This window comes from Solea solea, chromosome 12 (genome assembly GCF_958295425.1).
Source record: "Solea solea chromosome 12, fSolSol10.1, whole genome shotgun sequence".
Classification (NCBI taxonomy): Eukaryota; Metazoa; Chordata; class Actinopteri; order Pleuronectiformes; family Soleidae; genus Solea; species Solea solea.
Window position 1 is genome coordinate 13,977,481 of NC_081145.1, and position 27,715 is coordinate 14,005,195.

Genomic DNA, 27,715 nt, shown 5'->3' on the forward strand with positions numbered 1-27,715 from the left:
CAGCAGTAACAGCAGCAGGCGTTTTTCCCCTGTCACGGCTGCCAGCGCGGTCATCAGTGACGTCAGTGACGTTTGTAATCAGTCACGTGACGCGCGCAGGTCTGGATAATACGGCGCAGCTCGGGACTAAACACGGCGCCGCTGCTGCTGCGATGTCTTCATACCTCTGTGAAATATTGTAATGTACTGTTTTGTATGAGAGAACGCAAGACGCAATAAAGCCAGCGATAATATTCAGAATCAACGGAAGTCTGGATTTTCATCTCGCCGGAGCGTCGCGTTGGTCACATTCATCTTTGAGTCGTCGTCAATCTGAGAAGTGAGTGCAAATTACAATGAAATATAACTGTCACACATGCAGTGTGTGTTATGAACATGCTGTTCATACATGTTCTATATAAACTGTGGTGTTATTAGAGACGATGGCTGGCAGCCGGTGATACCTCCATCTGTGGTAGTATTATTATTATTATTATTTTATCGTTGATTGAGCAGCTTAAATGAATGGATTATACATGTTATTCTATATAGAACATGTACGATTTTGTTCCCCTTTTATCTGCATCGTTTCCTGTGAAATGTGAGAGATTCGCTACATTTCCAAAAGAGCGTTCATTGGTCACAATATTATTCCGTTGCATCCTGAGTATAGACGCTCCATAAGATGGCCTCCTCCTCTGCTGTGGCCTTATAGACAAACCCTGTCTGTATTATTGTGGTCGATACGGTCAGTTGTTGTTGTTGTTGTTGTTGTGTTTTTTTTTTTGCTTTATTGTTATTCTAATATTTGTCATTGCAGTTACAGCGTCATCGTGCGTGGTGTTTTTATTTATGTCCAGCATCAAAGACTTAGATTATAGACTCAATTGTGCTCCTCATCTTTCTGCTGTGTTTATCTTGGGCGTGTGTGTGTGTGTTTTTTCCTCATCAAAGGAGATCCTTCCCTGTCAAATGTAAGGAATGCAAATGACTGGTGAGGGTTGTCTAATAAAACATGGCTATGAGGGAACAGATGCTGAGTGAAATGTTGTGGTGGTTCCATCCTCCAACGTCCCCCCCCCCCCCCTGCTGTTGACTCAACCCTCTATAATCCGTGCACAGCCTGTGTCCCCCCCTGTCCAGCAGCCGCTGCATCTGTGTTTCATTAGGGATGGGACGATACCACTTTTTTTTGTGTCCGATACCGATATCACAAACTCCAGTATCTGCTGATCCAAAATCCAAAAATCTACTTATAGTTCTAAATTAGTCCGATAAAGTCATTTTAGAGCATTTATGAACCGTGAAGCTGTTAACAACACATTTGTGCCGAGTCATTTCCTCCAACTGTGTAACAAATGTTGTTCTCCCAAAAAGAAGAAAATAAACAGCCCAAACATGACTCAACTAAAATGCTTTTGATTTGAATTTACATTTGTACAGTGTGTGCATAGTGATGCATGCGATATAAAGGATATTGGATTGTATCGGATTTTACAGTTTTATTTGTCCGATATCTGATCCAGTGATTTTGAGACCGCATCGGACAGATACTGACCGCTTCCCATCCCTGTTTTTCACAAACCATCATGCTCAAAGCAAAAGTCTTACAAAAAAGTTTGACAACTCAGATGCACGACAGCAAAAGTACATTTTCAGTACATTTCAAATGTGACAGTTCTGCTGTTCTGTGGAAAAATGTTTCTTGCCTCAAATGACACGGACCAAAATTATCATGGTTTTAAACGACATGGTTTTTAATCACAAAACAACTGCTCAAGTTTTTTTTTTTATCTTTTCATTATTGTTTTTAGAAGCTGAACATATTTCAGCTCTCACATCGTTACAGTCTGGCTCTGAACCATGAGCCACACTGCCCTGTATTGTTTAAAATGATGCACCAGACATTATTACATTTGAACTAATTACTAAAAACCTCTAGACTATCACACAGTGTGGGAGAAAATGCGACTTTTTGTGGGAGAAATCAAGGTGAGAACATTGTGGCATAAGTGGTAAACAAATTGCTGTAAAGCTGTCAGTTTGAGGTGACTCATAAAACCACTAGTGGATGTGCATAGGGAAGTTGGTTTGTCAGATGGTAAAAGAGGAAATCCGCCGTGTCCTTATTTGTCTGCTTTCATGAAGAAAAGTGTGGTGAATGAAAAGTTTGCAGTTTTGGGGAGGTAGTGAGTCATTTACTTTGAGGCTTGAAAGAACATGGAGTAACTTACAGTAAGAGTGATACCACAGAGATTGTTAGAATCTTGTGTGGAAAATGAACTAATCGGGTCGAGTCAAGTTTATTTAATGGGGGTTTAATGGGGGTTTTGTAAATGGATCAATTAAAGTGAGGCAGTGTTGAAACAAAACAAAGCACACAACACGTGACAGGAGGCCAGTGACCTCTTTACACTAGTGCAGCTTAAAGCATGTGCACACACACACACACATACATAGGTTTGCACAGCTAGTCTTCTTAGGACACTGCAGTGACATAATTCAAACCTTCAAACTGTTTAAATCTTAGGCCTAAACTTAACCACTTGCTCAGAAATTAGGTTCTGCCTCTTTAGGACCAGATTTTGTTCTCTACAGGGTCTACTGGTCCTGATAAGGTTAGTGTATATGCCAGAAAATGTCCTAAAGAGGTGACACACACACACACACACACTGTGATAACAGCTTCCAAGTTGATACAACATAAACTTTTATTATTATTTTTTGTCACTAAAATATATCCTGATATACATTACATAATATTTAAACAGAACTTCAGTCAATTTTTCTTGTATTTTTATTTTCTGATCCCGAAAATAGTTCCTGGCTGATTCCAGCACCACAGTGACAATTGTTCAGTGATGTTGTTGCTATGGTGAGGGTTCAGTATGATTTTTAGGTCTTCGCTTCCTGCTGAGGGGGAGGGAGCAATAGACACAGCGAATGCCTTGGTGGTTGGAACTGGAGATTATGTCTATATTTAATCCTGAACCTTCTAAGTACTGTATGACACATCTGCTATGCGAACAGCTGTATATTTAGCAGCACTCTTACAATACCTACTGAGAGCAGGGGCTTTTCTGCAGTGTTGCGTCACATGAGATGAAAGCATAATTAAACATTATTTCGTTGTTCATCCTGGAACAATGTAACAATGTCATTTTTAAAAGACAATTAAACTTTTGCAGTGCCTCAGTTAAGATGATTCACGATGACCCCAAGTTCTGCTGGGACACAGAGTCGTGTCTAATAATTCAAAATAGCATCTCATGTTCTTTCAAAGACAACTCAATGTTGAAAAAGTAAATGCTGCTTGGTTAAAAATACCATCTCTCATCGTCAAAGTGATCGAAAACAACAACCACTTACTAGACTATCGTGGACAAAAGATGAGTAAATGTCAAGCAAAAAAGTTTATTTTAGACATTTTTTGTTTTTCCAGAAATCATTTGAATAGCTCATAACACTTTTGAGAGCAAGAGATGGATAGCAAGGAAAGTACAATAAATCCATGAGTATAAAGTAACAGCTGTGTACAAATAACCTGCATCCAAAGTGGTATCAGCTTTTAAAGACTCAGAAACAGTGTTAAAATAGCGCTGAGCTTTCTGTCACAATGTACAAACCCGGATGACGACAGCACACAGATCCATTAGATTAATTGAAACCGTAAATTATGGTAACACCCTCGTGTGTGCCAGGGTTTGTGGTGATGACACGTCTCACAGAGAGGAGCGGAACAACTCGATGTTTAACTCCCTCATATGCCAATGGAAAGAATAGGTGGCTGTTTATCAGTTTGCCAGTGAGTGTGGACGAACTGGAGAGAAAGATAAGCAAACTCTTCAACTCAAGCCCGGCGCTGAAAGGGCTTCCAGGGCACCAGTGCTTTGTGTGATAAAGCTGAATCACAGGCGCTCCGTCTGTTCTTTTCTTTTGCACAACATTGTTTTGCACAGCATATACAGTACAAAACTCCACCATTGCTCAATTGTAGGTCTGGTATTTGTCTTTGTTTCCACAGATGCATGTGTTTTACTTGACATAATGTAACAAGGCCATTGGTCTTTAAGTTCCCTCATATATCTTTGTGTGATATTGTGCTTTTGCAGACAGGATTCCAAGCTAAATGTCTCCAGATGTGCTCATTATATTTTGTTATTTCTCCAGTATAGAATATATTATAGTAATATCGGTCAGGTCCATATTTTACATGCTGTATGGAATTTCTGTTTCCACGTTAATTATAGCAGCAAGACAATTACAGTAATACATTATGCTCAGGCAGTTCCCCTGGGTCCTTTTGCGATAGCTAAGCTACACTGTGTCATATGTAATTGCAATAATGTGTATTGAAATATGTTTAAAATGCTCTTTCTCCCTCTCACTCTTGTTTCCAGCCCACAGGGTGGGAATGGGAAATGATGGAGGATAAAGGGCCTCGTGTTGCTGACTACTTTGTGGTTGCCGGCCTCACTGACTCGTGCAAACCTCTTGAGGAGGAGCTCCACCTTGACGATGCCGGTCCCAAGTCTGTGAAGCCCAATGCCCCCATCACTGATGTAGCTGTGGTGATCCGCTCCCTGGGTGAGGAGGTACCACCAGGTTTCGTCTGTATTGAAAACACCCCCTCCGGCCTCTCTGCAGAGCTCAATGGAGCCAGCCTCCGGGGCCCACAGATATTCTTGTGCTTCAAGCGAGGTAGAGATAAGCCTCCACTGACAGATCTTGGGTAAGCAGTAATCCACAGACTATGACCCTTTACTCGCACAGAACCACTAATCGCGTATCTGCTTTGAGTCACTCTAATCTGCTCTTAAACGCATCCTTTGGTCTAATATTACTGCAACAAATACATTATCAGAGACATATTTTCAAGAGTTTATTAATCAATATCTGTTAAAGCTGCAGTGTGTAACTTTTTTTAAACGTAATTTCTTCCTCTGTTTGGTCTTTGGGAAAAAAAAAAGGATGCAACATGATTTGTTTGCTGTGTCCATGATCTGAAAAGAGGCTCTGTTAAGCATAACTACCAGACCTGACTGAGGGAGCGTTTGTGTATACACTGGCAGCACAGGGACGGGTGGAGACAAGAAGCATTTATCACGTCAAACTGCTGAACGTTCCATGTTATTTGAGCAGTAAAATTCCTGCTGTAAAACTCCAGCCTGTTTGCAGCCACCTCACTTTACTGATGCAGTGTTGCTGTTGGCTCTCTCTCTGTCGTGACATGAAGCAAGTCACTTCCTTTCTGCAGGCGACACAACTGTTAAACGTGTGTGTTACTCAGCAACACAGAGAGAATTACAGTATGTGGCGCTGATAGGCTTAATCAGCACTGTGTGAACTAATTCGACAGTGGTTTGAATATAACTGATATTTATCCATATTTATAAGTTTTGCACGACAGTGCTAAATTAACACTACCTCGTGTTTCAGGGTCCTGTACGAGTGGAAAGAGAAACTGAAGCCTGGATGTCACATCGTCCAGACCACGCCCTCAGGTCGCCCTGCCAACATTAGCAGCTCGTCCTCCCAACGCATCTACATCACTTACCGCCGTGCGCCAAAGAGCCAGCCTCATACTTCACTCGCCGTCACCGATGTCTGCATCATCATCCCCGGCAAAGGAGAGATACCCCCTCACACCTTCTGCAAGGTGGACAAAAACCTCAACAGCAGCATGGTGGGACACAGCTTTGAACACAATTATATCTCACAAGCATGTTTGCAAACCATGACCTCTTTATTGATCTGTGATGGCCTCTGTTTTTCATATTCCAGTGGGGATCCTCTGTCTATCTTTGTTATAAGAAATCACTGGCTAAAGCGAACACTATTGCATACAAAGCAGGTAAACTAATGTCAGATCTGTGTATGAATGTATGAATTGCACATCCACGTACATTTTACACCCTCTTGCCTTTTGTATCAGCACGTTGACATGTTTTACTGTGTGTGTATGTTTAGGTCTGCTGTGTCGTTACCCTGAAGAAGACTATGAGTCCTTCCCACTGCCTGAGTCAGTGCCAATTTTCTGTCTGCCCATGGGGGCAACAATTGAATGCTGGCCAGCACACACCAAACACTCCCTGCCTGTTTTTTCCACATTTGTGCTAACAGGCGGCTCCGGAGAAAAGGTAAAACACCTACTTACATTAAGTGTTACGGATAATCATGTTCCTTTCTCATGATTATGACACACAAATCCACCATTCACGCGTGTATAGTCTTGATCAGTTTGCATTATCTAATGTCTCAAAGGATGGTGTCAGTTTGTTGCCACTTAAAACATAAATTCTCGCTTAATTGCTTTATTATGTTTTGTTTTGTCTTATTTTATTCAACCATTATTTAACCAGAAAGTCACTTGAGGTTGAAATATTTTCGAGAGACCTCACAAAGACAGCTCAGTCAAATATACATACAAGGAGAGAATAGAACAAATTCAGTTAAAAACGCTGCAATTTCCAGTAATTTGCCAGTTTCTCAAATGTCGGCATCAGTTTTTTGCTCCTTAAAACAGAAATTCACACCTCCCTCTGTGCTTTAGTTTCCCTTACAGATCCATTTGCTGATGAACTACAGGAATGTTTAACACCCGTCAGTCTCAATCTGCTTCTACTCGATTAAATTAAAAATGGTCTAAAGGCTGTGTCTGGAATAGCTAAAGACTGGTAGTCTTCTAAAGCAGTGCAGCATAAAACATTTTCGCAGCTCATCTTTTGAATAATGCATAATGCACGTCGTGTGCACCGCTCGGGCTGGTGCATGAGTTTTAAATGCCTCAGTGCTCACTCCTTCTTTTCTGCAACCTGTAGTTTTGAGGTACTTAATGTCTGCTATGCTTTTTTTAAATGATATGGAGGGGGAAGAACTTCAAAGGATTAAGAATGATTTTGCAGATGTTTGATGATGAAAACGCTTCAGCAGAGAAGCCAATATATATTTCCTGAAAAAAGTTCTTTGAAAGATTCTTTTCCTTTAGTTTTTAATCAAGTCCTTTTCCTTTTTGTGCATATTTGGGCATATGTCTTGTATATATACAGTATGAATAATGTGTGTATGTATGTGCAGGTGTACGGAGCAGCCATCCAGTTCTACGAGCCTCACTCAGAAGAGAACCTGTCCGAGCGTCAGCGGTCACAGCTCGGCCTGCCAAGCACCGACCTCAGACCTGACAGGACCAGAAGTGTTTACAGCAACAAGAGCATTTGTCTGCTCTCCCACTGGCCCTTCTTCCAGTCGTTCAAGAGCTTTCTTACGTTCCTCTACCGATACTCCATATCTGGACCACATGCTCTACCTATTGAAAAGTGAGCAAATGTTACAGTTTCACTAGTGCTTAAATATAGCCTAAAAGGAACCTGTTCATTAAAGATGGGTCATTCTTACTCACAGGACTGAACAACATTTTTAATGCATTTTATTTTTTTTTATTTTTCAGACACATCTCTCACTTCATGCAAAATGTGCCATTCCCTTCCATTCAGAGACCGCGCATCCTAGTGCAGGTGAGCTCAAAATGTACAATTTGATGATTGAAGTAATAGCTTCAGCGCCATGTTCCTGATTTATTTTGTTTACGGTGATCATCTGTAAACGCAGTAAAATCACATACACAGTACATCCTCCACACACTGATAGTCTAACCTTCTGTGGATCTTTCACAGCTGTCTCCACATGATAGCCTGATGCTGAGTCAACCTGTGTCATCCCCACTGCCCCTGAGGTGAGGAAACATCAGTAAAATGTAAAGGAAAACTCGATTTGTTGCCTTCTTGATCCAAACCCTCTTCTTTCATTTTTGTGTGCACTAGTGGTGGAAGCCTCTCCACATTACTTCTGAATCTGGGCCCAAAGAATGCAGCCACTCTGCTGGTGCTGGCTGTCACTGAGCACAAGATCCTGGTTCATTCCCTGCGTCCAGCTGTACTCACCAGTGTTACAGAGGCGCTTGTGTCTGTAGGTGTTTTGTTATTTCCTTTCTACTTTTCTAAGTACTGAAGTTAGACTTTAATGTGATTATAGGTACAATGGTGAATGAGGTAAGAGGCAGGGCTGTGGTATCAATGAATCACCCATCATCACATCCAGAGAAGGCCCTCACATAGAGAACACTTACAACGCTTTTGATGACTCACTCCCTGTTGAAATCTTTTTTTTTTGTCTATCTTTGCTGTGTATGTATAAATTATATAATTGCAATGTACTAATGGATGCATTGCCGTGTTTTTTTTGGTTTTTTTACAGATGATCTTTCCTTTCCACTGGCCATGCCCCTACATTCCTCTGTGCCCACTCGCCTTGGCTGATGTGCTCAGTGCACCGTGTCCTTTCATCGTGGGTCTGGACTCCAGATACTTTGACCTTTACCTGCCCCCGGCTGACATTAGCTGCGTGGATCTGGACACAAACACAATCTCCCAGTATGTGACCTCTGACCACTGATCTCTGTGATGAATGGCCCCCCTTCGACTTTTAAGACACCAAAACAAAACACCTCCCATGTTTTATGGGTTTTTATTTTATTGTCCACCAGTGAGAGGATCACTAGTGTAATAACAAAAGAGCGTTCGGCACCACTTGTCTACCACATCAATTCAAAAGCTAATGTAATCATAATTGCTGTAAGATTACATTTCATTGCCGATGTCAGTACATTCATATCCCTCCTTATTTCTTTTCTGCGATGTTGCTTGACTGTCCTCCCATGTAACGAAAACCATATGGCGTGCTTTCAGAAAAGAAGACAAGAAGGCGTTAACATGGAAAATCCTGCCCAGACGAGCTTGCAAATGTCTCCTGAATACACTGAATAAGCTCTACCAGCAGCTCGCTGAAGGTGAGTCTTTGTCTGATGCTTTCAGTTTGCATGTGTATGGTCTCATGAATATTTGAGAAGTTGGCTTCTCAAGCCTGTTGAGTCAGCATGTGTTGCTGATTTACAGGAAAATGCATCATGCTTACATTGTTATAAAAAAACAACCACAACGTTTAGAGCATCCCAGGGGATACTGAGGATATACTGTAATTGAATCTCAGTGCTTTACCCAGTGCTGCTCAATCTACCTTGTCTACCATAGGCTAATTCAATAAATATCATGTGACATTTCCTAAATCGCCACCATTAAAGCTACAGTGCGTAACATTTGATTTTTTTGTTTGTTTTTTGTTAACATTCTGCCTCGATTTGGTCTTCATGAACAGAAATAATGTAACATTATTTGTATGCTCCGTACTTCATCTGAAAACAAGCTCTGTCAAGCAAAACTATCAGACTATTTTACTGAGGGAGCATTATGTGTATACACCAGCAGCACAGGAGCAGACTGTGGCAAGAAGCATTTATCCTGTCAGACTGTTGAAGAACTGTTTTTTGAGCAGAAAAAATTACTTCTGAAACTTTTTGTGGGCACTTTTTTGAGCTTTCAGTCAAATGTCTACCTGTGTGTGGAGCTGAGTCGATTAGCATTGTGTGAACCATTTGACAATGGTTTCACAATGGTGCTTTTGTTTAAAAGTTATGCATTACAGTTTTAAACTTAATTATTTCTATTTGTAACACCTTCAACATAGTCAGGAATGCTTCGTCGTGTTATTGTTTATGTCCTGTTTCTACATACCCTGCTGTTGTGACCTCTCAGGTGGTCAGGTGAACCGTGAAGATGTGCAGATGGAGCAAATGGTGACTGACAGTGAGCTCAACGGGGGGAAAAGCCTCCACACGCTGGAGCTGGAAATCCAGGAGGCATTCCTGAGGTTCATGGCAGCCATCCTTCGAGGCTACCGCTCGTACCTGCTGCCCATCACCCAAGCACCGTCTGAGAAGACCACAGATGCCAGCTCCCTCTTTGACCTCCAAGGTACTCCTCAGCCTGTAACATGCTGACAAGCTGTTGCTGCCTTGCTTTCATGTGATTTACTGTTGTAGTGGGTCAGGGGGTTGCGTTTGGCCTGTGTCACAGCCATAGTAACTCTGGTGATTTAGCTTTAAGCCTCGGCAGAAAACGGGTGGGTATGAAAAGTCAGACAAACAGCCGTGATTAATAGCACAGTGTCCTCACACATCTGTGCGCTGTTATGAAACCAGAGAGAAACTTGTTTCACGGCTCAGTATTAATTTCCTGTGTAATCCGTGTCTTGACCCTGTAAAATTAAGATAAGAAAAAAACAGCATAAGAAATGATTGTCCAACATCGTTGTTGTAATTCGTTATAATTTCATGCAACATATATATATTTTTTTTGTTTATTAGGCTTCCTGAAGAGCAGAGACCGCTCCCAACAGAGGTTTTACTCCCTCATGACCAAGACACAAATGTTCAGCCGATTCATAGAGGAGTGCTCCTTTGTCAGTGATAAAGATGCCAGCCTGGCTTTCTTTGACGAGTGTGTTGATAAGGTGAGGCTCGCAGCTAATCTTTACCATGGATTTTCTGTGCCAGAGACAATTAATTTGAAAAACTGAAGGTGCGTGTTGCATAAGAACAAGGTCCCCAGCAGGCAAACAGTATCAGACTGACCTCAACACATTTGTAGAGAAATATTAATCACCTGCTATCGCTAAGATGTGACATTGAGGTTATCAATTCATTTGAAGATGTTTATTTCCCCCCTCTTCTCTTCAACCCCTGATGTTTTTTCTACCTTTTTCTTCATCTAATTTTCTGCCTTTTGTCTTCTTTCTCTGCTCCTTTGCTTATCATCCTGCCTGGTAGCTATTCACCACTGGAGGAAAGGTAAGCCCTTAGAGCTTGTGCCATTGTTTAAAGCTGAGTACGTGTTTTTTTACGTGTTTCCCTTTTTTCAGTAGCAGCAGCAGCACTGGGTGAAATTGTCTTATCTGCTGAGCATGACTCGTACACTTTTGTGTATGGTGATTATGAATAAATCAAAGTGAGGTTAAGAGAGTGAAGGTAAAAGTGCAGGGAGGTCTTAAAATGACAGGATGTGCATTAGACGTCTGTGTGTGTGTCAGCAAGATTATTATATATTATTGAACCAGCTGCTTTTAGGAAGAACTGCATTGGCAGGTTATGCACATTATTAAAGGTGATGCAGAGACAGACAAACATATCTTTATTCTGTCCTGACTTCAGTATCCTCTGAGAAATATTATGTACAAGAATGAAACGGGACCTATTTGTCAAAACTGGTTTATCATCGGGGGATTTGACAGCTTTGATGAACACATCCGCCCCTGCACATGTTTTGTAATACACAAAAAAGACAAAAAAACATCCTCTCTGAAAAACCCTGTGTGTTTGCAAACTTGTGCAATCGGGAAGTCACATTGACATCCGGCACGGACACTTTGAGCGCCTGTATGAATGGCCTCTGCGGTTATTATTGAGAAGTGGAAGGATTGATTCATTCAGCGTCACCGCTGCTGAGGTTGACAACAAGTGCGTGATTGAGAAAGACCTCTTGTCTGCAAGAGGAAGGGCAATGAGTGGAGAATGCACTGAGTGCAGTCGAAGTAAGGGCAAACAGGTCAGTGACAGTCGCTTGACTGAATCATCCACTCGACCGAGTGGAACAAATGCTGTAGCACAGATCCACCGGTGAGCTATTCATCTGCTGCCATAATATTAATGTTTTTGTGATAAGCTAGTAATGGAATCAGATAAGCCGACTGACTGCACACCAGCATTGCAGGGTTTATAATAATAAAAAAAAAAAAGACAGCTACTCAGTGGTGATTTTTCTCCTTAAAACAAACACACAAGCTTTATGGAGACACTGGTCTCCATTAAATATCCATTGGTCACTTTTTAATTGAATGAAATGTGGCAGCTAAGTATCAAATGTTGCTGCCAGAGCAGTGAAGTGGTTTAATGTACAATACAGCGCCATTGGCATTTTGTCCGGGTCACTGCTGCCAGGATTAAATTGGTCTTGGAAGATTCATGGACTCGAGCCTTGACAATAGCTGAATAGACTGGGGACACAGACCGTGTATCTAGATGTAGATGGACTCATTACTGGCATCTGTTTCTCCTCACTGATCCTCATACCTGATGTGATCTGAGAGCTCATATGGTATCAAATGCCCATGAGCCTCCATGCAGCATTACCTTGTGGATTTACATTAAGAGCCAAGCTGGGAGGAAAGAGGCGAAGCAATGACGCAACGTGTGTTTCTCTTGCAAACCAGACGGACAGCGAGCGACAGGAGGATACCAGGCTGATCGAACTGGATGAATCGCACCGCAGTGAGCACACGGTCTATATCAACCCTCCAGAGCTGCCTCCACTTCCACAGGGAGAAGAGCATCCTCTGTGCTATAGGTAACACAATGCAGATCAATCCCTGCACACACAATAGATGCAAAACAAGCTGATTACTTCTTTTACACTCTCGGTGGAGAGACCATGCATAAATTGCTAAAGCTTCCAGGATCTCAGAGTCACAGTTGCTGTGCATGACATTTGCCTTTATTGATGTTGGATTTTGTGTCTGTCTCAGTTTACATCATCGTACAGAGTTTGAGAGAATATATAATGTCTTCCCGCAGCTACTCTAGCTTCCCTGTACTTAATGCTGAGCTGCTGGAGCCACTGGAGGGACAAAATTCTTCATCAGCCAGCATGACTTCACGCCACAGCAGCCCAGCCAGCCCCACAGCCATCTTCAGACGCTCTAAGCAGGTAGGCTGCATAAAAGTGTGATTGTCTTGAAAATGCACCAATAATTACGCATTATTCATGCAGTAGACACACCAAAAGAAAAGCCATCGGCTTCTAAAGAAGATCAAACATTGTTTTTCAGGAGATCAAGTTGGCTCAAAAGATGGCCAAAACCTACTCATCTATGCCTCAGATGTGGTCCAAATGTCTTCTACGCCATTGCTATGGCCTGTGGTTCATCTGCCTGCCAGGATTTGTCGGGAACTCTCCCTCTAAGGTGCGAGCTCTGCGTACAGCTTACGACGTGTTGAGGAAGATGCAGGACAAGAAGTTGCAGGCTCCTGATGAGGTAGGAAATTGAATAAGAGAAAACTCTATATTATATTTATAATGTAGCTATGATATTAATTGGTGTTACTGTGTTTTTTCTGGCCAAGGTGTGTTACCGAGTGTTGTTGCAGTTGTGTGGCCAGTACAGCCAGCCTGTCCTTGCTGTGAGGGTGTTGTTTGAGATGAAAAAGGCTGGAGTCCAACCTAATGCCATCACGTATGGCTACTACAACAAGGTATGTGATCCTAATAACAACTGCACCAACAAATAGTTACCAATAAAGAATTTCCAAGTGGAACAATTTGTTTTAAATGTTGACATTTAAGCCCATGTTCCTTCTCCAGGCCGTGTTGGAGAGCACTTGGCCGTCCACCACCAGAGGAGGCTACTTTCTGTGGAGAAAGCTGAGGAACGTGGTCCTCGGTGTTCTCCAGTTCAAGCAAGCAGGGAGAAAACAACAGACTCCTCACAGAGATCCTCAGCTTTCAGGTAAGTCCATGGTAATATTTCTCATTTTATTGTAAATATTTTATACAAAACATATTTCTAATAGGATAATAATCATGTTTTAGCAAATGAAGCCCTGAAGGCTTTCCTACAGTGTTAAGCTATTGCTTCAAGGGAAAACCAGATTTTGTTAATATTAGAAATTTAAAATTAGAAATATACCACATTATAAATATGAACACATATGCCAGTAGTGATTACTATAAGCACAAGATGTTGTTTGGATTGCAGCAAGTCACAGTTACTATTTCAGTAAGTGCGTCTTCTTCCTGTCGTGCTTCATGAATAAGATGTAATTCAATGTCATCCTGTGGAAAGAGTCGTTTCTTCAAGGTGTGTTTTCTGGTCTCATAACAAGGTTTATCTTGATTCAGGCTTCCTCCAGCACAAATTGTTCCCAGACCACTTTCTTTTAATGACAGTAATTAAACCGTGCACAGAGGTTTCCCTCCCCAGCAGTCACTGCGCACAGGTTGCTTTTGATGTCAGCCCTTAATTCCCACAACATCCCAGAGACTCATTACCATAATGACATGAAGGAACATCAGGCTTTTTAGACCGTATAGTGTGTGTGTGTGTGTGTGTGTGTGTGTGTGTGTGTGTGTGTGTGTGTGTGTGTTCTTGCATTTGTGGCTTTGTGAGGACCAAAACTTGTAAAACCATACAGAGTGAGGACATTTTGCCTGCTGGTCCTCACATCTTTAGGTGCATCTTAGGTTTTTTTGGAGGTTAAGACCTGGTTTTAGGGTTAGGGTTAGAAGGTTTAGGCAGTTAGTTGTGATGGTTAAGGTTAAGGTAAGGGGCTAAGGAACGCATCATGTCCTCACTATGAAGGAAGCGCAAACGTGCGTGTGTTTTGTCAAATTTCATTCACAAAGGGGACTTTATAGAAACATTGCCAAAATGGAAATGTGATCATTTTGAACACAAATCTCCTCTGAGTTAAAACCCTGATTTTATTTGCTCTCATCTCATCCTTTTATGTTGAGTAATGTTCAGTCATGATGGCAGCCGCTTTATGTGGTCTCATAAACTGTTCACTTGATGAAGTGGTGTGATTTCAGCTGAGCAGTAGTTATTCTAGTAATTCTGTTGCTGCTACTCCTTTTTTTTTGTCATTCGCTTCAGCCTCTTTTCTGTTATCTCCCCCCAGACGGCAGCGATCTTGACACTGTCAGTCACGAGAGTTTGGACAGTGCTAATGACTCTGCTGAGCGAACATCCATCGACACCGACTTCACTAAAATGGACTCCAGTGACGATGGATTTAGCACAGGTAGGAAGCCACAGCTCTGCTTCTGTTTAAATGTCACCATACCCCCCCCCCACACACACCTACTGCTCTCTCTCCGTCATCACTCATTACACTCAAACACTACCAAGAAATGTCACCAAAATGTTATTATGTTGTATGTTATATGTTAGCCCAGCTGTAAAACAAAGATTAGTCAATGAAAACTGATTTTTAAAAAAGACACTTGTCCAACTGCATTTAAAAGTGATTGAAGAAAATAAAATGTTTTATCATATAATGTTTTTTTAATTATTATTTTACATGAACTCAAGAGAGGAAGAGCAAAGTAGACTGAGTTTGTTTTGCCCCTTACTAAAGGACAGCAGTGGTGGTGGTTAGTATGAGCAGGCTGAGGTTCTGGTACTAACATTATCATGGATCTGGAGCTTGGTTTATATTTGTTTTCTTGCAGTCTGTCCTTGTAAATGGATGATGCAGGATGATTCAATGTGTCTTGCACTGTGTTGCTAAACCTGCCTTTCTATTCTGGGACTGTTGTGTGCTGTGAGCTGTAAGGAATACCACCACACTCTGTCGTATGAAGGATCCATGGAGTTTCTTTTTAATTACCTTGGCTCTTTGAACGAAAAAAAAGAAGTAGTGGGAACAGAAACTAATGCTTGTTCTCTTTTTCCAGGTGGACAGTCAGACCAGGGCTACGATTCACTGTCCAAAGAGGAGGAGAGGCTGTGCGTCAGACACAGCGACAGCAGCACACCACTGGTAGAAGACAAAGGAGCCAGGCAGTCCAGTGAGTGTAAGGATTAGATGTTATCTTTAATCTCTGACACTTAATGACCGTTTCTGCAGAAGTGAACCACTGCTGACTGTGAACATAATGAACTCTCCCTATAAAAGCCGAGCGTTCATGTCGCAGTGTGGGTGTAATGTCTTCTCTACCTATCCAGCTGCTGAAAGTATATTTACAATTAACCAATTCAAAGTTTGTGAGTTCTTGAGCATAAAATACAAGGATGATAAACACCTGACCCATAAGGAATTGCACACCTGCCAGTTTTCTTCATTTGTACTCCTCGATTTGTAGGGATCAATATTAATAAATGTAACTGAGTGGAGATTTTCTATAATCCATGTTATCTCTTTAACAAATCATGTTGTTTACATCTCTAGTACCTGAGATCGAGGTCCCAACCAGCAGCACGCCTCCTTCTATGAAAAGTTATAAATCAACAGAAGCCAGCACAGGTGAGGTTTATTCAGAAAGGTCTGCATGAAGCAGTGATGGCTCTTAAACAGTTCCCCAGGTTTTCAGTCTTACTGTGTCAGAGATCAATGACTCGACATGTCTTCACTCTCGCAGGCAACGGCAGCAGGCTGGTGCACAGTACATCAGGTGACACCGTTGTGTGTGGAGCCCTCCCAAAGGCAGAGAGACCAAAATCACTTGACTTGTCTGGTGCGCTGGAAACACTGCGGTTCGCTGTGCCTCACGTAAGCTCAGTAAAGCAGCTTCACCTAGGTGCTGACAGACTGCATGGTGTTGAGGAAGAGGAGACAGAGACTGATAAACAGAAACCTCTGGCGGAGAGGAGTGTGAGCTGCAGCGGTGCTGTGGCGAGGCCAGGTGTCTCCATGGAGAGGAGTGTCAGCTTTAATGCTGAGAGTGTAAGAAGGACAGGTATCGAGACGGGGTCTGACCCCCTGTCACTGATAGCAGCCAATGCAGTGCAAGAGTTTGACCAGGACAACAACTGCAACAGCCCTCTTAGCAGCCGCACACCCAGTATGGACTTGCAGAATCACTCAAGCCCCTTGTTTCGATCCTCCTCGTCTCTTCACTCGTCACCGAGAGCTTCCTCTCTACTGCGCGCCAACTCACACCTCCCACTGCCCGTCAAATCCAAGGAGAAGCTGCAGCCATCGCCGTCTCTTCCTCTGGGCGTCGGTTACAAAGACAGAGAGAGGCCTTCCTCGTTAGCGTCACCCTCCTCGCCCACAACGTCCACCTCATCGTTTTCCATGGACTCTCTCTTCACGCCGACTCTGGACATCTTCAAGAGCAGTGTTATATCCGCAGGAAAGGGTGTGGCTGAGAAGGCCAGCCGCCTTTACTCTCGCCTGTCCTCACAGACATCATTAACTCAGGTTAGTAGCACCATTTCTTATATTCCTGGCATATATCTGTTGATGATATGAAATTCCATCCTCGAATAAGCTCTTGTAATGTGACACTAATTTCTCTTTCTTCTCCCCTGCAGGATGCAAACTGCGATGGTGTAAGTGTGTCTTCACTGACTTCAGCAGAGGCAGACTGCTCCTGGCTGCTTGATAATGATCTGGACCCAGACGGCTTCACCTCCCCCCAGCATGGCAGCATGACCCGACTCAGGAGAACCCCTGTTGTGGGCCAAGCATGCGCGGGCAGTCCCAGCACCCCCGACAGAGTGTTCAGACACAACTCCTTCTCTGGTGTGTTTTACATCTTTAACTTTCAGTGCTGCTGTTTTTGGTTTTAGTTTTTGAACACAAACCACGATAAATGTATTTAAAGTAGTTTACAGTCTCTGATAAAGCATATCTAATGTAAAAAACAAAACAAAAAAACTGTCCGTGTTCCCTTGTGAAATCGCTATTTTAACTGCTGCTCCTAGAAAAGCACTTCTAATCTAAATTTAGAATAAGAGTAGGGCTCAACAATGGAGAGAGTTGGGTGTTATGATGGAAACTAGGCCATCGGGCATGATGGCTGCTTTACTGTGTGGGCTTTTCTGTGCTCGGCCACACGCCCTTTGCTAAACTGCTCATGTGCAAATTTTAAGAAATACAAATGTGAGAAACAATTCACTCAACATCAAACATTAATGCTGTGTTACTTTGTTTAATTCTTGCACTTTTAGTTTTGTGTCTAATTATTAAATCCTCCATTATTTCCAGGTGGTTTGGCACTTCCTTCTAAATCTCTTCACACTCCAGATTCCTCCCTCGAAACCAGCCGCTTCCAACCCACTCCCAGTTACGCCATAGAGGTATGTTAGTCACATATCGCAGACTCATTTTCAGACGCCAACTGCCATGATCGACTTCTGCAAATAAATTTGATTTCCTCCACATCGTAGGTGCAGATTTCCAGTTGTTCGCTCTGTAAGACGTGTGACTGTCTGGTGTATGATGAGGAGATCATGGCCGGCTGGACGGCCAACGACTCAAACCTCAACAGCACTTGTCCCTTCTGCGGCACAGCCTTCCTGCCTTTCCTCAACGTGGAAATCAAAGACCTGAGACCACAGAGCAGGTAGGTTCTCCTTTTACATGCACCAACTGTGTATGTACACATTCTATGAATCATCTCTTCCCATAATTTCACACTGAATTCAATTATGATATGAGTCATCGTGTCTTTAGGGCCTTACAATCCTGGCTGCAGACCAAACTCTCTCAAACTAGATTGTCTGGACTGTGTCTCCACACTCAGTATGCTTTATCCCTGTGGCCTCTTTAAAGAGATCCATTATGTGTCTCCTCACAGGTCCTCTAAGGAAAGTAATCCTGTTACAGAGGAGGACACGTCCGTCTCACTCAACCCCAAGGCCGAAATGTCTGCAACAGATTGTGCAGCTCGGTCATCTGCAGTTCCTCTGCAGGAGAACAGTGGGGGAGTTGGCACAGCAGGACCAGCCTCAGTGCCCGCCTCCACCTCTACTCCGGTGACGGTGCCGTACCTGAGCCCACTGGTCCTGTGGAAGGAGCTCGAGAGCCTGCTGGTGAACGAGGGCGACCAGGCCATCTCCACGCCGAGCGTGGTCGACCAGCACCCCATCGTTTTCTGGAACCTTGTGTGGTACTTCCGCAGGCTGGAGCTGCCGAGTAATCTACCGGCTCTTATCCTGTCCTCCCAGCACTGTTGCCGTGGAGACCAGGTAAATATTTCAACATATGTCTTTGTCTCCAGATTGAAGTCACTTAACACTTTGAGTTAAAACTCTTTTGTGGAGGACGTGCACATCTCTGACATCAGTAGCCTCAAGTGGTTGATAATTGTTCCAAAAACGTAAGGCAGCACAAATCATAGATAATTATATATGCATATATTTGTATAATTATATGTTTTTGTTTGTTTTTATTTAGCAAATGAAGAGCAAGTATTTGTAAAGATGTGACAGCATGCATTAAAATTCTCTCCACAAGGGCTGTGAGAAACTGTGAGAGGGGATTAATCTTCCACACATTTTTACCTCCTTTAGACTCCTCAGAGCGTTTCATCCGAGGACAGCAAGCAGGTGCTTGTGAGGATTATGTGGGACAACCTGAAGTTGCACCAAGATAAAGTTCAGCCGTGCTATGTCCTGTGGAACACACACTGTAAGTCATTTCACATTCTACTTCAAAAGACTGAGGTGTGCGTGTTATGTTTTCAAAAGGTGGAATTTCTCAAAAGCAGTGGTAGCGTTTCATCAAGGTCAGACATTTAGATGCAGGTTAAGTAATGCGTGTGAAGGAAGTAGGAAATCATGCATAATTCAGTTCAAACCTCCTATTAGTCATGGTCACTGTACCAGTGCTACAGTTTTTTTTCTGAGTGAAGGAGATGAACAAGCGTTTGATGAGGGTGACTTTTTATCTCTCCGTGTAGGCGCCAACTCCCTAATTCGCTCCGGGCTGTGTGAAGAAGGCCAGCTCTTCACTGTGGAGCTCCTGCAGGGTTTTGTGAGGAGTATTAAGAAGAGTGATGTCTATCAGCCCATGAGCCAAATTATTCAGCTGCTGGGGCCAGAGCTGGGCTTCAAGAGACAGAGGTGAGGAAATAAACATGTCAGCGTAAAGTCATGTCGTGAAGATGAAGAGAAAGACTAATCTCCACTTTTTCTTTCTTCTTCCAAAAGGAGCCTTTATAGGGATTTGTTGTTCCTTGCACTGGTGGCACTGGGGAAAAACAACATTAATATAAGTAAGTCTGTTGTATGGATGCTCCACCACTGTTGCCCTGGTTTAAATAACTCTAAATAAAACCTGGTAAATAAATCAATGTTGCCCTGAGAATCACACGAATCCTCAAGACTTTGGTGATCCCATGACTTTTCCTTGAGCACCACCAGCAGGTCAAACTTTGAAAAACACTCCCATCGGCTGCATCTACTTTGTTTAGTGGCAGTTAGAAGAAAAAAAGTTAGCCTGTTAATGTGTTAAATTACTATACATAATCTTATGGAAATCATTGTTTATTTGCAGATGCCTTTGACCGGGAGTACAAACTGGCTTATGATCGCCTCACACCAAACTTGGTCAAGCTGACACACAACTGTGACCGGCCTCCTGGACCGGGGGTCATGGAGTGCAGGAAGACTTTTAAAGAGCCCAGTCTGTGAACCACTACTCTTTCCCTTTGTACAAGTATGTTTTGGTCAGTGCTGCTGTTTTTTCTTTTGTGTAGTTTATTTGATTTTATTTGGACTGCTCTTTAGACTCAGGACCAACTCACCTGACTGAGGCACTGAGCTCTTCAAAGCACAACAGGAAATGTACGATTAATGTAAAGCAACTGCCACAGTATCCTTGTAGCCCGTCATAGCTGGGACGCATGGACGTACAGGACTTGCATTTGTACATATTTTATAAAATTCCACTGTATTTTCAGCACAACTATAGTCAAATATTTGTATAGTAATTATACAGTCCTCTATTTTATGACTGCTTCTGTTCAAGCTGTGAGTAAATATGTAAAAGTGAGTGTATGATCACGTTGTCTATTCCTTGTTGGTCCTGGTGACCTTGTTAAGACTGTTGTTGAGTACAGTTCGTACCCGCTTTTAGACATTCATGTTTTTACAAAGCACTTTGACAAGACACGTTCATTATGGCCCGGCAGCCAACTGTCAGTGACAAATTCCTCCTCATTTGTACACTGTAAACCCGTTTCCATATGCCTGAACACACTAAAGTAGACGTTAACATCAAAAATATTGTCTTTTTTTTTTTTTTTTTTTACCAAAAAGGGAGTTCTCAATTATTGTACGGTATATGCACAAATTTATTTATGTATCTTTTTTGTACAGTGCTCAAAAAGAAACCCCAAAAAGGGGAGTATGATGATATGATTTATTAACACTTTTCTACACAATACCTTTTTTTTAGAATGAATAATGTATGTGTTGTATGGGACCATCAAAGATGAACTTTCTTGAAACAGTACAATCAAACTATTAGAGAAGTAAACGCTTAAAAAAATAATCAACGCAGCTTTTTGATAAAGTAATCCATGTATTCACACAGTAACATATCTATGAAACTGTACAGTGTATTTGATTGTTGTATTTTGTGTATTTTCCTTTTTGGTCCTCACTCTCTGTAGTACTGTACAATGACAATCGTATACTGTTTTAAGTCATTTGAACCACTTATGAAGAAACTGACTGTTTTTAACCGATGACAGTGCAGGACTTTTTGCACTCATTAAAAGGTGTTCAAGTGTCTAAGTTCACAGGTCGAATCTACCCAAATTCAAAGTAATGTTTGTCAATGAGTGTGTTTATTCACTGTGTCGATATATTGTCTTTCACTCTAAATGACAAACTGCCTCACTATTATTATAGTAATGTGGCTGCACAGCCTGTAACTGAACTTCACCATTACTTACTCACCAATACGATGCTGGATGAAAGGCAGCTGTGTGCTGGGAATGAACGACAGTCTCACACAATGTACATTTGAATTTTAACCTCCATGTAAGTTTGTACCCAGCGACAAAAAAGCAGAACCAAAACATAATTTGATGTCTATGTATCTTAATTTGTCAATTTACACAATGTCAATGAAATATTATTTTTTCATTTGTAACTCAAGATACTAAATTTGTATAATTTTTATCTAAATTAGAAACCATTTTCCCTGGCTGGATCTATACTTTGTTTTCATTTATGAATAAACACATTTATTCTATGTAGATTCACTCTTGCCTGACCTTTTGATCAAAACAGACGTTAAAGAACAATACAGTGAATGTTGTTGTTGCAAGTTATTTAATAATAATAATTCAATTTTTATACAAAATGCAACCTACATTAATCAAAATGTGCACATGTTCTAGATTCCTGATTTTATTGTGATGCCGTTTTGTAAACAGTGGGGAAAAAGGTTGTCCCTACCTCTACATTACCTTGAACAGTAAATTCTGAATCTCCTGTTGTGATAGAAAATGTATAACCTGCCAATGGTACTAAATATAAATGTAACACATAAAATAAAATATTGTAGTCGGTATACTGCTGCTCACAAGTGAGACAAACATCACAGGCAGCAGTGCAAAGTCACTCCAGTGGTTTTCTGAAGATAACCAGACTCTTGCTCATGAGACTCGCTCACTTGTGTTCAGATAGAAACAGGGCAGGTTATGATTCGATCCTCCAGCATCACACTGAGCACCAGGAAGATAAAGTAGAGCAGGAACATGGTGAAACCCAGCACCTTATTCATCTTCCACTTACAGAACGCAATGGAGATGATGACAAAGATGAGCATGAGGAAGAGGAGCACGATGGCACAGAAAAGCCCATTGCTGCTGACAGCCACTGGAGCGAAACCGTGGCCCATGGAGAACAGGAGCCATGGCACTGGCAGACTTTGAAACAAAGTGACAGAGGGAGGAAACAGGAAAAACTTGAGACTCTTAAAAAAGAATTATGAGGATTTCTTCAAATGTGACACACAGTACTGGAGCTCACCCCACAGTGATGTCAAAGATGTTACTGCCTACAGAGCTGGACACAGCCATGTCCCCCAGGCCTTTACGTGCCACGATCACACTCGTTATGAGGTCAGGAATGGACGTGCCTGCTGCCAGGATTGTAAGGCCCATAATCTCCTCTGAGATTCCGATGGTCTCGCCCACCTATAAGAGCACATCAGAGTTTGGATGTATTTTCAGGATTCCATTGTGAATTAGAGTTAAGTTTCATTTCAGCGAGTTCAAACTGATCAAACCAGACTCGTTATCTTTATAAAAAACGATCAGCTGAGCTGCGCAGTGTGTTCATCTGTAAATAAATACCTTTAGAGAGTTAAAAATGCAATTGTTGATAAATGTATGCATACAAGGCAATTGAGACATTTTACATTGTACTTTTTAAGAGTTTTTAAATTGTACTTTTTAAATGTTTAAACATACTTCATAATAACACCAGTGTGCACCTAATTTGGACACAAGACAAAAAAAATGCAAAATGTAAGTATTAAACTGACCTGATGGGCCCACCACACCATGAGATAGGAGAAGATACCAATCCATACAATAGAGCCGAGAAAAGTGAACGCGAAGAATTTTCTGGATTTCTGTCGTGAAAGTGATTAAAGTTAAAAAACACAACATTCAGGACTGATCTCAGAGATGTGTGCGGGCCTCACCTGGTTGCGGACGTCAGGGACTGTGAGCCACAGAGGGAAAACTATGGGCAGCAGGAAGAGGTAGGTGGCTTGTTTTTGCCGCGTGTCAGGCCACTCTAAAGACAGGGGCTCTTCTTCTTCTTCCTCGTCTTCCTCCTCCTCCTCCTGCTCATCATCACCATCTTCACTGGACTCATCACTGTCTTCATTGCTGCCACTGTCATCACTGTCAGAGTCTTCAGACCCGTCCGATCCCTCCTCTCCTGCTGCTGCGTCCTCCTAAAGTGGAGGGACATGATGATGGACGTCAGCAAAGGATAAAGAGGACATTTTTCCTACGGTTGCAGCTCCATATCCAGTCTAACATAGACAGTAATTAAATGGGCTTTTTGAGAACCATAGGGATGTGGTATGAGAGTACCTTGCTGTCCTCTGACTGCTCCCTCATCTCTGCATCTTTAACTGGCTTTTTGGTTTGCTTTTCACCACCTGCAAAAGAAAGTGCAAGAATTGTGTATCTCTCTAATTCCTCAAACTCAGTTAGGTGTATAAAAAAATCCCATGTCATTTCACAAGATTTGAGGTTTGGTATCAAGAAATCAAGTGTCAGTGTTGGAGGATTGTATTACTTGGTACAGTGTGAACTTTGTCTTGGTTGTACGTACCCTGTGAATGTTGTTTTTATACATTATGATGTATAATACTCCTTTTGTTTTTTTTTCAAACTTACCTGGTTCATATATAACTCATATTGTACACATCACCCAGCATAAAGATGTGTTTAAAACACATTTTCACTAGGGGGCAACAAAGTTACGTTAATTTGAGAGACAGAACCTGAGTGTGTTTATGTTTGTGACTTTGTTTTAAAGAGGAACGAGTGTCTGCTCTGATCTAAAGAGTGAATGTACATCACATTCTTCTGTGTTACCTTCGCCTTTGTCTTCCGTTTTTCTCTCTGCCTTTCGTCTAGCCACATTATTCAGAGTCTCTGCCTTATCCTTAAATTTTCCTATGGACAAACAAAAACACGCTGAGAATGCTATGCTGAATTACTCAACCATTTCATAGCAGTGAGAATAATAATTCCCCAATCACATTTGGAGGACAAACAATTACAGCCACAAGACACAGCACTCATGAATTAAGCACAGAGCAAAATATACACAGTAACAATATCAAAAGCACCTCCATCAGCATAAACCTGTGTGCACCACAGAGCAAAAGGAAAATAAAGAGCTCATCGAAGGAAGAGATGTACAAGACACGATCTTACCCTTGCTCTTCACTGAAAACCCATTATCCTGCAAATTCATTTTACTGCCTCTCTGACCACCAGACATTTGCTTCCATACAAATATAGATACAATTATTTAATGTTTCTATGTGATCCAAGGTATTTGAGTCAATAAAACCTCTTCGCATGAGCAGAAATTAGGTTTATAAGAGATAACAGTGTAGGACAGACGAGCCAGGAAACAACCTCAAACACCCACTTCTTTTAAATTTAGTTTTTCTGCAAATGTGCTGCTCATATTCTCCAAATATGAGAAATACGTTTGAATTATATATTTTAGCACCAGCAATATTTGGATGAACCACAGTTGTAATGCATTGTTTTGATGCCTCTCCATGAGTGGTTTGCTATGGGGTCAGTTAGCAGTTCCAATCTGAATGTTTGTTATCTACCTAATTCAAGTAATAGGCACTTCTGTGAATGACTTCTACTTCATCAATAAAAATTATTAATTTATATAGATTATAGTTTATAGTTTGTACAATCACTATACTGATTACGGTCATAGGAGTTGGCTTCTACTTCACAGTAGGCCTCTGAATGGAGCCCTCCATAGTCTCAGAGGGGTATTTATCTGCTTAGTCCCAATCTGGATTTAGAGCTGACTTCACTTGAGACAGTTCACTAATCCCTTTTACTAAGAAAATGATGTAGTCCCCACATAAGGACACTGTTACCAATTATGTGACTTGTTATCATATTGATGTTATATTCACCTTCTCCAAGTGGGTCTAACGTGTGAATCATGAGTTGGAAGATGGTGGTTCTCATGGTGCTGTTGTGTAAAGACGCTGAACTTCCGCCTCGCTGAAGAGACGGCTTCAACTGGGGACAAATACAAGAGTCATGACAATGTAACTCGCAACAACAGACAGTGACAACTAACCACCGTTAGACAATCATGTCAGTGTCTTCAGTGCATTTACATGCTCCAACACTTGACCAAACGCCTATTGGTATTATACATAGGTCTGTATCTATGGTAAGAGTTGTTTCAGGGTCTTTCTTTCAATGATTGATTTTTTACCTTTAACCGATTCTTGTCCTCAGGAGCAGGAGGCGCATTGTCGTCATCATCCTCATTTGTCTGCATGCAACAATGTTTTTTCAGTAATAATCATTCACTGAATAAGGACCAAGGTTATTTACATTGTGAAAGAGCTGATAAACTGATTACTATTTTACATTTAGCACACTCAGTGGGTCTTTTTCTTCTTATATACATGATAGATGGTCCTGTGCGGATTATAGGATGGTGAAATAACATTTCTTGCCACACTAAAACCAAACCATAGTGTAAGTCATAGTGTTAATATACTGTAGTATGTATGATATGAAGCAATTGTTTTCAACTGATGAAATAATCACATTAAGTCACTGGGAAGCCCAGCTAGGACAGAATATCCAGCTCCACAAAAGCCTCCTGAGTGCACAAAATACTAAGGTTAAATACATCGTATCTATCAATGCTACAGTTTGTACAGAGGTGTGACTGCGCGGAGGATTAATTTAGATTAGCCGAGTAGTTTTAGTTCACTGAGATCTTTGCTAGTGTCAATTTACTCTTGTCATTATTTGCAAAAAAAAACTACAGATGGTATTAGAGGTGTGGCGTTATGTGTGATATGGCTTTATCCTTCAGTGATACACCACAATGTTTGTGATAAGGATCATGGGCCATGAGTGACTCGGTTAGTTTCACTTTTGAGTATAGATGTATGTGTATTTCCATGTTACAGTGTTATGAAGTTTAGTTCTTTCATGTTGACGACCTTGAACTGCAACAATTGAGCTGATATTTTCTATGTAGAGCACAGATTTTTAACATATATATCAAGATCAACTCATTGTTTTTTGTCCCAGTGGTGCTTACCTTTTCGGGCTCCTCCACAGTGATTTTGATGATGTTCTTATGTTTGTGGAGCTGGGTTTTGAAGGCATGCTCTATCTGCCTGTTAAACTTCATGAAAATCACATACAGAGTGTAGCAGGCCACCAGCATTATGCTCTCCCACCACATTATCACATTGTCCAGAAAGAAGATGATGAGTAAGATGAGGCCCACAATGTAGAAGGACACATCTCTGAAAATTGGCCACCAGGTCAGCTGTAGTACCTCCCGAGAAAACAGAGCACACATTCCAATAACAAACAAAATGTTGAAAACTGCTGAGCCAACTATTGTGCCAATGCCCACATTGCTGTGGGCAATGAAAACTCCTATCAATGAGGTAAAAAGCTCAGGGGCAGAACCTCCAGCTGCCATGAATGTGGCTCCTGCCACATCATCAGAGATGTCCAACTTGTCAGTGATCACCCCCAGTGCAGGAACAAAGAACTCATCACACACTATTGCAAGTGAGATAAACATGTATATCATCCCAAAAATGTGGAGGGTCACCCAGCCTCTTCTGCGGTCTTCTACAGAAAATATATCTTCAGGGTATTCACCCTTGGCATGTGGAGCCTCACCAGGAGATGCTGGAGTGATGGTAGTTAGAGGAGGAGCTGGAGCTGGTGTAGGTGTGGGTGTCTCTTCGGGAGGTTCTGGGACCACATAGATGCAGTGCACAATTGTCTGATTTTTGGTTGGCAATAGTGGAGTTGGAGTGGATGCTTGCAAATCTGATGTGGTTTCCTGATGATTTACCACATGCGTGGCAGGTGTGGTCTGATCTGTGGGCTCAAATTCATGAATTGCAGTAACAGGTTCCTCCAGCACCTCAGTTGCCTCCTCGACCTCCTCTGTTGAACCCTCTCCAAAATCCTCTCCAATCTGAGGCAAGGGGAATGGTTCATGCAGTCTGGCACTGATGGTCAGCTGGTATAGGGTGCAAAGGAAAACCCCAGAGAGGAGAAATAGAACTCTGTTCAGCTGCAGTCGCTTTCTTTTTGTACAGTACATTTTCCTCCAAAGCAGTGTTGCTACTGGCTATGTAGATTTAAGGTGCATAAATGGGCTGTGGCAGACAAGTCCTGTTCTCTCCCAAGCAGACCATGGGGTGACTCCAGCAGACTCCAGCAGTCGGATGCATATCACATCCTCTGCAATCTATTGCAAATTAAATAAGCATTAGAGATATAGTAGCATTTTGGTACCAGTTGTGTACATGTTTGCAAGCATCTGAAATGTATTGCATTGCATACATCAGCTGTTATGAATAATATTAGATATAATATGAGAAAGAGCACCAATAAAACAATTAATTTTGATTGAAATGCAGACTTACCACAAAATTAATACTGAATAGTGAAAGTCAGGGTCACTACATTTTCCAAACACAGATGTCCATAACTGGATAGTGTGGCACACGTAAGAATCCAAACTGTTGACAGGGTTG

At 41.8% G+C, this 27,715-nt stretch overlaps 2 protein-coding genes across 5 annotated transcripts; one reads left to right on the forward strand and one right to left on the reverse strand.

Annotated features, from left to right (window-relative positions):
- The first annotated feature begins 100 nt into the window (after positions 1–100).
- dennd4a (DENN/MADD domain containing 4A) lies at positions 101–21,643 on the forward strand. Of its 3 annotated transcripts, none has more exons than XM_058645643.1 (31): positions 101–319; positions 4,380–4,711; positions 5,419–5,665; positions 5,764–5,833; positions 5,950–6,119; positions 7,057–7,295; positions 7,427–7,493; positions 7,653–7,711; positions 7,800–7,944; positions 8,233–8,408; positions 8,724–8,824; positions 9,627–9,845; positions 10,238–10,383; positions 10,700–10,720; positions 12,139–12,272; positions 12,500–12,632; positions 12,754–12,960; positions 13,049–13,177; positions 13,287–13,431; positions 14,603–14,725; positions 15,381–15,500; positions 15,875–15,949; positions 16,065–16,849; positions 16,963–17,173; positions 17,639–17,730; positions 17,821–17,996; positions 18,231–18,621; positions 18,946–19,063; positions 19,335–19,497; positions 19,585–19,649; positions 19,931–21,643. In XM_058645643.1, the coding sequence occupies exons 2-31, from the start codon at positions 4,401–4,403 to the stop codon at positions 20,065–20,067; spliced, it is 5,175 nt and encodes a 1,724-aa protein (XP_058501626.1). In that variant the 5' UTR covers positions 101–319; positions 4,380–4,400; the 3' UTR covers positions 20,068–21,643. The 3 variants fall into 3 exon arrangements, with proteins under 3 accessions (XP_058501626.1, XP_058501627.1, XP_058501628.1); XM_058645644.1 differs by having other exon boundaries at positions 15,381–15,494; XM_058645645.1 differs by lacking the exon at positions 10,700–10,720.
- On the reverse strand, positions 21,588–27,715 carry slc24a1 (solute carrier family 24 member 1). 2 transcript variants are annotated; one of them, XM_058645646.1, is made up of 10 exons: positions 27,605–27,715; positions 26,248–27,426; positions 25,402–25,461; positions 25,091–25,199; positions 24,009–24,089; positions 23,499–23,566; positions 23,099–23,356; positions 22,937–23,026; positions 22,420–22,586; positions 21,588–22,316 (listed from the first exon to the last, which is right to left on the reverse strand). In XM_058645646.1, exons 2-10 carry the CDS (start codon positions 27,277–27,279, stop codon positions 22,067–22,069), a joined length of 2,115 nt encoding a protein of 704 aa, XP_058501629.1. In that variant the 5' UTR covers positions 27,280–27,426; positions 27,605–27,715; the 3' UTR covers positions 21,588–22,066. The 2 variants fall into 2 exon arrangements, with proteins under 2 accessions (XP_058501629.1, XP_058501630.1); XM_058645647.1 differs by lacking the exon at positions 24,009–24,089.

Coding starts and splice junctions, on each gene's coding strand:
- dennd4a (XM_058645643.1), top strand. CDS start 4,401: ATGATGGAGGATAAAGGGCCTCGTGTTGCTGACTACTTTGTGGTTGCC. Junction 5,834..5,949: donor CACTATTGCATACAAAGCAG/GTAAACTAATGT, acceptor GTGTATGTTTAG/GTCTGCTGTGTCGTTACCCT. Junction 19,064..19,334: donor TGTCCTGTGGAACACACACT/GTAAGTCATTTC, acceptor CTCTCCGTGTAG/GCGCCAACTCCCTAATTCGC.
- slc24a1 (XM_058645646.1), bottom strand. CDS start 27,279: ATGTACTGTACAAAAAGAAAGCGACTGCAGCTGAACAGAGTTCTATTT. Junction 23,027..23,098: donor TCCCTGACGTCCGCAACCAG/GTGAGGCCCGCA, acceptor CTTTCACGACAG/AAATCCAGAAAATTCTTCGC. Junction 22,317..22,419: donor ATCTTTGACATCACTGTGGG/GTGAGCTCCAGT, acceptor TTTGTTTCAAAG/TCTGCCAGTGCCATGGCTCC.